Source organism: Ursus arctos, unplaced genomic scaffold (genome assembly GCF_023065955.2).
Source record: "Ursus arctos isolate Adak ecotype North America unplaced genomic scaffold, UrsArc2.0 scaffold_14, whole genome shotgun sequence".
Classification (NCBI taxonomy): domain Eukaryota; kingdom Metazoa; phylum Chordata; class Mammalia; order Carnivora; family Ursidae; genus Ursus; species Ursus arctos.
In genome coordinates, this window is record NW_026622808.1 from 16,519,094 (window position 1) to 16,528,649 (window position 9,556).

The following is a 9,556-nucleotide window of genomic DNA, read 5'->3' on the forward strand; positions in this document are numbered from 1 at the left end:
GAAGCCTTCCTACTTCCATCCGTTTGCCCATTCTTCTCCTGCCAGGAATGCCTTTCCCCACCTAACAAACTCCTATCCATCCTTCAAAGCCCAGCTCCAATACTCACCCCTCCTAGGAAACCTTTCCACACCAATCTCCCAGGCAGAGTCTGCAACACCCATCCTTGGGCTCCCACAGCCTGGGGTCCATAGATGAATGGAAAGGTCTCGGTAGGAGTTAGCCCCACCAAGCTGGAAGCTCAGCTAGGCCCCAGCCCAGTGGGCACAATGGAGTTGATTTTTATATATTTATTTTTATTATTATTTTTAAAGTAAGCTTTAACCCAACGTGGGGCTCGAACTCACAACCCCCAGATGCAGTCGCATGCTCCACCGACTGAACCAGCCAGGAGCCCCTGGAGCTGATTTTTAAATAAAGGAATAACTAATTCATTGGTAAGGGGACTAGAACTGGCCGCATTAAAGGTCCTGCGCCTCCGCCCCCTTCGGGCTCCGCCTCGCCTCGCCCCACCCCTAAGCATGCCGGTCTGGCTCCCTGGACGTGGGCGGCCGTTGAGCATGCGCCCTAGGCGCAAAGCACGCCGGGAGTTGTAGTTCCGGCATTGGACGGAAGCCGGGAAGGACGTCGGAGGGATGTGGCCCGGAATATTGGTTGGGGGGGCCCGGGTGGCGGCAGGTAGGTCCCCCGCGCTGGGACCTCGCCTCGCCGCCCGGTTCCCCCCACGGCGGACGCCCAAGACCGGCCTGGCCCTGCAGCGGAGCCTGCACGCGACGGCGGCCCGGACTCTCCCGCTCATTCCCATCGTGGTGGAGCAGACGGTACAGCAGTCGCGGGAACTCGGCCCGCGGTGAGAGTTGGGGGTCTCCGGGCCGGGGCCACGACCAGCTCCTGACCCTCACCGCCATCTTTCTCCCCCAGGGTCGCGGCGAGCGCGCCTATGACATCTACTCACGGCTGCTGCGGGAGCGCATCGTGTGTGTCATGGGTCCGGTGAGTGCCCCGCCGGGATCCTCCCCTGCGCCTGCCCAGACCCCACGCGCCCCTCCTCCTCGAACCCCCTTGACCTCTTGACCCTTCCCCCTTGACTTTCCTACCAAGGACCCCTGGTCCCAGTCTGACACCCCACTTCCTGGGCACATAAGCCTCCAGCCCCCTCTTCTGGCCCCCACCCCCACCCCCACCCCCACCCCTTCTTCAAACCCTCTGCTTTTCCCTTCCTGATCTCTGACTCCCTCCCTCACCGGTGATCCTCCTCCCCATTCCTGGCTCTGATTCCTCTCCCCAACCCTCCTGACCCCGTCCCTTCCTTGCCCTGAGCCCACTGACTACCCCACTTGTGCCCCTCCCACCTCCCCTCCTTGGTCCTGAGTTCCCTCCAACAGTCGTACTCGGGCTCTGACACCCATCCTTGTTCCCTGACTTCATCCCCAGCCAACTCACAATTGCTTCCCTTAGCCGGCTGCGTACCCCCAGCTGGGCCAGCCCACCCTCCCCGCTTACTTACAGATCGACGACAGCGTCGCCAGCCTGGTTATCGCGCAGCTGCTGTTCTTGCAGTCTGAGAGCAACAAGAAGCCCATCCACATGTACATCAACAGCCCTGGTGAGCAGAGCCTTCCCTGGGGGCCAGGGCCGCTTCCTGGGCACTCCGGGTGACTCAGGCGACAGAGACCCCCCACTTCCATCAAGGAACACTCTCCATCTGGAGGAAGAAAGGGTGCTGAGCTTCCTTCGGAATCCCAAAACTGTCTCGAAACCTCCAAAAGTTGCCTGTTCCTTGCTTTGAAATCTAAGTTCACGAACTGGTAGCTGAGCCCACCTCTTTGATCCCACACATAACATTTTACCAACCTGACCTGGTGGTCAGCATTTTAAAATTGGTAGCTGCTGCCACCAGCACCACCCCCTCCCAAAAGAGGGAGCGCCGACTGTGCCCTGTACTTTAAGCGTTTTATAGGCATTGGACTCATCTGGTCCTTGTGGCAGCTGCCAGTGGTAGGTACGGTTCAGTGATCCCCAGTCTGCCAGGAGACACTGTGGCTGAGAGGCTGGGTAACTTGCGCAAGGTCACACAGATGACACTGCCAGGACAGGCTGGCTCCAGAGCTTCCCTCTCGGCCACCACTCTCCCCGATTTCCACTTTCTCTGCAACTCTGACAGGTCTGGTCCCCCTGGGCCTGTGTCCACAGGTGTGGTAACAGGGCACTGGAGCACGTGCTCTCCTTTTTGCCCCCACTTAGTTCGTGTCCCCGTTGCTATCACCTCCCCACGTTTATGACACCGGCTTTAAAGGGCTTCGTCTACAAGCCCTCCCCAAGGCCGGGGGCTGCGCTAGGGGAAGGATGGGGGAAGGAGCCAGCACTGCCCCTCACTCCCACCCCACCTGCAGGCGGCATGGTGACGTCGGGCCTGGCCATCTACGACACGATGCAGTACATTCTGAACCCCATCTGCACATGGTGCGTGGGCCAGGCCGCCAGCATGGGCTCCCTGCTTCTGGCCGCTGGTACCCCGGGCATGCGCCACTCGCTCCCCAACTCCCGCATCATGATCCACCAGCCCTCTGGGGGTGCCCGGGTGAGTGCCGTCCGCGCAGGCTGCTTTGGGATGGGGGATGGTGTCTGGACAGAAGGACCCACTGGGGGGACGTTACGGGGGAGTGTCAGTGTTTGAAAATGTGGGTTTTACAATGATTCATGTATGGTGAGGCCAGCAGATCGGGAAAGGGCTGCCTTGGAGAGACGGTTTGTTACTCTCAGTTCCCAAGGGGCCGGGGTGGGGGGGCACACCATGTCATGCTTGGCCACATGGGAAGCACCAGGGTCCTCAGGAGGCAGACAGCAGGGGTTGGGAGGGGACAGGGATTTTTTTCTGTGGTTTCTGCAGGAAGGAACAGTGAGGCAGGGTCAGCAGGCTCAGATTGGCTAGTTTGAATGATTTCAGTGGGCTTTGGGGTATAGGCGCTGGCCTAGTTGTCTGGCCCCGAGCCCTGGGGGGATGGGGCAGGGGACAGTGGCCCTGAGTATGAGAGCCCCATGGAGGAGGTGGTTGGGGGTGCGCGCTCTGGATCGGCTCGTTTGCCTGTGAAAACTTACGGCTGAGCTGGAGCTGTCCGCTCTCTCCTGGAATCCTCTTGCCCTGGGAGAGGCAAGGCTCCACATGCGGAAAATATGGTTAATACCTCCGAAGCTTTTGGGCGCCTGGGTGGCTTAGTCGGTTAAGCATCTGACTCTTGATTACGGCTCAGGTCATGGTCTCGGAGTGGCAGGATCGAACCCTGCATTGGGCTCCCTGCCCAGCAGGGAGTCTGCTTCTCCCTCTCCCTCCGCCCCTTCCCCCCACGCTCTCTCTCTCAAATGAATAAATAAAATTAAAAAAAAAAAACAAACGGGAAGCCTTCCTGGTGGGGGCAAAGATGCAGCAGGATGTGCAGGGCCTCGCAGACGAAGCCCTACCCCCCCCCCCCCCCGCCCGTCTGAGCGCCCTCTCCAGCCTCCCTGCGGCTCATCATGACCTCCCCCTCTGGCCCTCCTCGGGCCGCCCCCCCAGGGCCAAGCCACAGACATCGCCATCCAGGCAGAGGAGATCATGAAACTCAAGAAGCAGCTCTACGGCATCTACGCCAAGCACACCAAACAGAGCCTGCAGGTGATCGGTGAGTGCCCCGCCCGCACGCCCGCCGCCTCCTTCCTGTTAGCCAACACACACCGGGCAGGCCTCGTGCTAAGCCGGGGCCTCTCGACCTCGGCGCGGGGGACACTCAGGGCTGGACCATCCTCTGTCCTGGCCTCTGTGGGACGTGGACCAGCATCCCTGGCCGCTGCCCACTGGACGCCAGATGTCAGCCAGTGTCCCGTAGGGGGCCGAATCACCCCCCAGTGGAGATCCCCTGTCCTAAAAAGACCAATTCGCAGAATCTTCATGAAAACTTCATTGAAACAGGTCAGAGGCTTGAACGCGGTCCTCAGTAAAGACTATTCCAAATGGCTGAGAAATAGAAGACAAAGTGCTCTTCATCTTTAGTGATGATACTTAAACATGACATCATTAGGGGCACCTGGCTGGCTTAGTCAGTACAGCACGTGACTCTTCATCTCAGGGTCGGGAGTTCAAGCCCCACAGTGGGCGTGGAGACTACTCCAAATAAATAAATTAATAAAATATGACCATATATATGTATAATAAATATATATAATATAATTAATGTAAAATAATATATTTATAATTTATAGTGTAATTTATAATATAATTATATATTATATATTTTATTATATGTATTTTATAATATATAATATAATTTATAATATAATTATGTATATATTTAATATAAAATAATATATAAAATATATATAAATATATAAACTCTCTCTCTATATATATATATATTTAAGATTTATTTATTTATTTTAGAGAGTATGTGGAGGCAGGGGCAGAGGGAAAGAGAAACCCAAGCAGACTCCACACTGACTGCAGAGCCCGACACCGGGGCTCGATCTCATGACCCTGAGATCACACCCCGAGCTGAAACCAAGAGTCGGCTGCTTAACCGACTGTGTCCCCCAGGCGCCCCTTGCGCATCTATTTTTTTTTAAATAACATCATTAGTCTTTAGGGAAAGGCCAATTCAGGCCGCAGTGAGATACCATTTCAATCCACTAGAAAAGCTGAAATCTAAAACCCGACCCGAAATGCCAGTGAGGACGTGGAGCAACTGCAGGCGGGAGTGAGAACGGTTCCACCGCTCTGGAAAGCCGCCTGACACTCCCACCTCGGGCTCAGAATGCCCAAAATGCCACGGCTCCCCCGCTCCGCATGTAACCAAGAGGAGCGAGTGCTCATGTCCACCAGCGCTGCGACAGGAGGGCTGACAGCCGTCCTGTGTGTCAGAGCCCCACGCTGGGAGACACCCCCAAGCCCAACAGCAGCAGGACAAGTGCGTTAGTGCTTTATTCACGCTGTGGAATGCCCCAGGCAATGACAGAGACCCGTCCACGGCGACACACGGCAGCCGGGCTGAACCTCAGAAACATACTTCCGAGTGGGAAAAAGGAGTAAATACCCTGTGATTCCACGTTTTTAAAAACAGATAGAAGCACACTTACCTATGCCGTCAGGCTGCTGTTAGGCTAGCAGTTACTGTGGGGCCGGAGGAGTCAGTGACTGGAAGGAGGCTCCAGCAGGGGGCGGTCGTGGGTCTGGGCATGGCCCACATCTCCATCTGTGTGCTGGCCATGTGGGTATGTCAACGCTGTCCACTTGCCATCTGGGTGTGTATTAGACATCAATAACCAGTAAAAAAAAAAAAAAAAAGAAAAGAAAAATGGAAATGGAAATGGGTATTTTACCCATGGGGAAACTGAGGCACCAAGAGGGGAAGGCCAATGTCACCCAGCGAAGAAGTGGCAGAATGGGGACCCTGACCTGGCCCCAGGTCTCCACCCTTAACCACACACATCCTGCCTCTTGCTTCCCCTGGCAGAGTCGGCCATGGAGAGGGACCGCTACATGAGCCCCATGGAGGCCCAGGAGTTTGGCATCTTAGACAAGGTTCTGGTCCACCCTCCCCAGGATGGTGAGGATGAGCCCGAGCTGGTGCAGAAGGAGCCCGTGGTGGTGGCGGCGGCAGCAGAGCCGTCCCCCGCAAGCATCTGAGAGCCGGGCCTCACCCTCCAGAGGAAAGTCGGGGGAGCCAGGCGCCAGACGCTGGAGCCGCAGCCCTGCCCACCCCTCGCTGCTGAGCCTGGAAGGGCCCCATGAGGAACTCTGGGTTTGGGGCTGCCCCTCAGGGCAGGTATCTTGAATGAGACACTGTGATTTTCAATTAAATCTTTGTAGTCTTTGATCCCCATCTGTGTCACCTTCCCTGCCTGCTCCACCATGGCACGCACACGTGTGCCCTGCACAAGGCCTCTTCTGCTTTCACCCTGACCCTGAGGCTCTGATCCTCCGAGCCCTAACTGCAGCAAACTCTGCTGAGCAAATAGGGCATTTCAGGCACTTTCTAGAGGCCACAACATACTGTGAAGACATCAAAAATCCCTGTCTTCAAAGAACTTATTCTTGTGGGGGTAAACAGCTTTTTAAAAAGTAGGGAAAGAGGTATGCAGTGTGTGTGTGTGTGTGTGTGTGTGTGTGAGAGAGAGAGAGAGTTACAGCTTTCATTGTGGTGGCCAGCGAAGGCCCTGCTGAGAAGGGGATGCTTAAAGAAAGATGTTTAAGGTGAGAGAGGGACAGAGCAGTCCAGGCAGCGGGCATAGCAAGTGCAAAGGCCCTGTGGCAGGACTGTGGCTGCCATGTGGGAGGGGCCAATGAGGCTTGTGGCTGAAATGGAGTTGGCGGGGGGACAGTGGAGAGATGAGAACAGAAAGGAAGGAGGACAGACCTTAAAAGGCCTGGTAGATCTGAGCAAGGAGGGAGATGAGCCATGGAGGGTTCTGAGAAGAACGAAAAAGCAGGAGGACTGTGGCTCCCACGGAGTACAGGAGCAGTGCAGCCAGCGTGGAAACCGGGAAACCAGTTCAGAGACTTGGAATATCAGATGAAGGCTGGCGGCCCTAGCTGGGTGGCCAGGAGAGCTCAGATTCTAGCCAGGTCTTAAAGGCAGATCTGGCAGGTGGAAAGGCAGTGGGGAGGCACAGGTGTGGGGGCGGGGGATCAGGAGTCGAGTTTGGACATGTTACTTCTGGTGTTTGATGTGCCTCAGACATTCCAGGGGATGGATGAATCTGGGGTCAGGGCTGGGAACGAAAATGGAAAAGACATCATCGGTATGTCGATGAATTAGCAGGCAGGCTGAGAACTGGCTTGGATCTGGCACAGTGGAAGTCACTGACGGCATGAGTAAGAGCACTTTCAGTGTTGTGGGGGCCGAGAGCCAGACTGGAGTGCACCCAGAGGGAAGAGGAGGGAAGACACAGGAGCTGGACGCTTTTTTCAAGGAATTTCATTGTCTAAGGAAAGCAAAGACCCTGTGGCTGTCCCTGCAGGGGTCGTGCGGTCAATATTTCAACATGTAGGGGCACCTGGGTGGCTCAGTCATTAAGCGTCTGCCTTCAGCTCAGGTCAGGATCCCAGGATCCTGGGATCAAGCCCTGAGTCGGGCTCCTTGCTCAGCGGGGAGCCTGCTTCTCCCTCTCCCACTCCCCCTGCTTGTGTTCCCTCTCTTGCGCTCTGTCAAATAAATAAAATCTTTTAAAAAAAAATTCAACATGTATTTCTAAAACGATAAATCTTTTAAAAAGACCACCACAGTGCCATTTGCAAATCAAAAAAAAAAAAAAAAAAACAATACTTACTATTGTCACATATTCAACCAGTGTCCAAATCTCCCCCAGTTACCTCTACATTCCTAGTTTGTTCGAATCGGCATCCAAATAAGCCGCATACCTTGCAACTGGTTGGTATATCCCGAAGTCTCTTTTAACTGTGGGTTTCCCCCTTAATCTCTCTCTCAATCTCTCCCTCTTTTTCTTCTCTGTCTTGTGGACTTCCCATCTGAATTTTGATGACTGGATCAGGACGGGCTGTGACCTCTGGCCTCGGTATTTCCTGTGACTTGAGGTATAAACCTAGAGAAGTCTGATCGGATTCAGGTTCCACTTGTTGGCAAATGACCTCTTAGGTGGAGGTGTGTACATCCGTCAGGAGGCACCCAAAGTGTCAAATGTGGTTCCTCATTTTGTGATGTTAGGGGACGATGACAATCCGTGTCTAGATCCACTAAATATTCCAATAAGGGCTGCAAAATGGTGCTATGTCAATTCTACCCTTAAAGGAAGAGGATTTTTTTGTTTTGTTTTTTATTTATAAGGTGGGAGCCAGCCTGTTTGTACACCAGTGGGAACGACCCAGTTGAGAGGGGGAATAGCTGATGCTTGGTTTTAACCTTTGACCCCAACCTCTAACTTGGCCCCACCCCATGATCACGGACTTGATGTCCCTCCCCTAAGCCCCGTACCCTTGACCCCTTCCTCTCGTCCTGAGCGTACTTTTCCCTTGATCTCAAGTTCTGGCCGACCCCACAGCCCGGGCTTCGGCCCAAACCCTCTTGTGGCTCCTGACTTCGAACCCCAGGCGGAATCCTGCCGTCAAGCCCCGCCCCCCACCGTCTACGGCGCCCAACAGCGCGGGAGAGGAGGCGGGATCTGTGGGGAGCCAATAGCTTGAGAGGGCGAGCCGAGCAGCAACCAGTAGCCTTGACCGGAGGGCGGGACTCTGGGGAAGGCCAATCATCGAAGGGGCTCGGTGCGGCCACAGCCAACGGCTCCGGGGCGGGGGCGTAGCCCTGACTCCGACCGCTTCCAGGACCCGGCTCCGGGGGTATGGCCGGGAGTGGGCGGCTGGCGCTGGGGACGCTGCCAGTATCCGGCTGGGTGCGGGGCTCGGGCCCTGCCGTACTGAGCCGCCTTCGGGACGCAGCCGTGGTGCGGCCAGGTTTCCTAAGCGCGGCCGAGGAGGAGACGCTGAGCCGCGAGCTGGAGCCCGAGCTGCGCCGCCGCCGCTACGAATACGATCACTGGGACGCGGTGAGGCAGGCGGCGCTGGGGGCGGAGCCGCATTGGGGCGGGGCTACGGCGGAGGCGGGACCTGTAGCGTTGGAGGTGGGGACAGGGGTGGAGCGCTGGGTTGGAGGCGGGGTCTTGGTGCTGCCCAGGGGCTTTGCGGGCAGGGAAAGCATTTCGGAGATAAGGGCATGTCCATAGCTGGAGGCCGGACCTGGAACTGTAAGGTGTTTGGGGGACATGAGCAAGTTTAGGGGCCGAAACCGGTGTGGAGCGAGATGAGGGAAGGTCACCAGTTGGGGGCGGAGACAGAAGACTTGAGTGGAATCGGTTGTGGGCGGAGACAGACAAAATTGTATATTGCGGTGGGGCCAGCACTGGGGACAAGCTCTGGCACTGAAGGTGGGTACAAAGGAGAAAGGCCAGGCCTAGTAGGACAGGGTTTGGGGTTTGAGTCCCAGGATCTTAGGGTAGATAGGACCAAGGTGGTAAGTTGAGGGTGATGTCAAGGGTCATGCTGGGAAAACCAGTCCTTTGCACTCTGCCCCCCCCCGTGCCTCAGTTTCCCTGTTCCCTCTGAGAGCTTCCTGGCTTAACCGCAACTCTCTGTGCAGGCCATCCACGGTTTCCGAGAGACAGAAAAGTCACGCTGGTCAGAGGCAAGCCGGGCCATCCTGCAGCGCGTGCAAGCAGCCGCCTTTACCCCTGGCCAGACCCTGCTGTCCCCGGTGCATGTGCTGGACCTGGAACCTCGGGGCTACATCAAGCCGCACGTGGACAGCATCAAGGTGGGCACAAGCCAGAGCCTTGGAGCTCCCGGCGGGGGGTGGGCCGGCCAGGCTAGAGGCTGACTGGCCACCGTGCCCCCTTTTCCAGTTCTGTGGAGCCACCATCGCTGGTCTGTCCCTACTATCTCCCAGCGTCATGCGGCTGGTGCACACCCAGGAGCCAGGGGAGTGGCTGGAACTCTTGCTGGAGCCAGGCTCCCTCTACATCCTTAGGTACAGCCCCCATGGAGCTCCCCAGCCCAGTAACTCATCAGATGCCCACCTA

General features: G+C 56.3%; 2 protein-coding genes across 2 annotated transcripts; both read left to right on the plus strand.

Annotated features, from left to right (window-relative positions):
* Positions 1-583: 583 nt before the first annotated feature.
* On the plus strand, positions 584-5,850 carry CLPP (caseinolytic mitochondrial matrix peptidase proteolytic subunit). The gene is made up of 6 exons (XM_026481197.4): positions 584-819; positions 920-991; positions 1,508-1,604; positions 2,392-2,579; positions 3,552-3,657; positions 5,482-5,850. The coding sequence occupies exons 1-6, from the start codon at positions 634-636 to the stop codon at positions 5,652-5,654; spliced, it is 822 nt and encodes a 273-aa protein (XP_026336982.1). The 5' UTR covers positions 584-633; the 3' UTR covers positions 5,655-5,850.
* Positions 5,851-8,268: 2,418 nt separating this feature from the next.
* Positions 8,269-9,550, plus strand: ALKBH7 (alkB homolog 7; the record flags this gene model as incomplete). The annotated part of the gene is made up of 3 exons (XM_057311452.1): positions 8,269-8,527; positions 9,118-9,291; positions 9,380-9,550. Coding segments are annotated over exons 1-3 (549 nt in total), but the record flags the coding sequence as incomplete, so codon positions are not given.
* Positions 9,551-9,556: the final 6 nt, after the last annotated feature.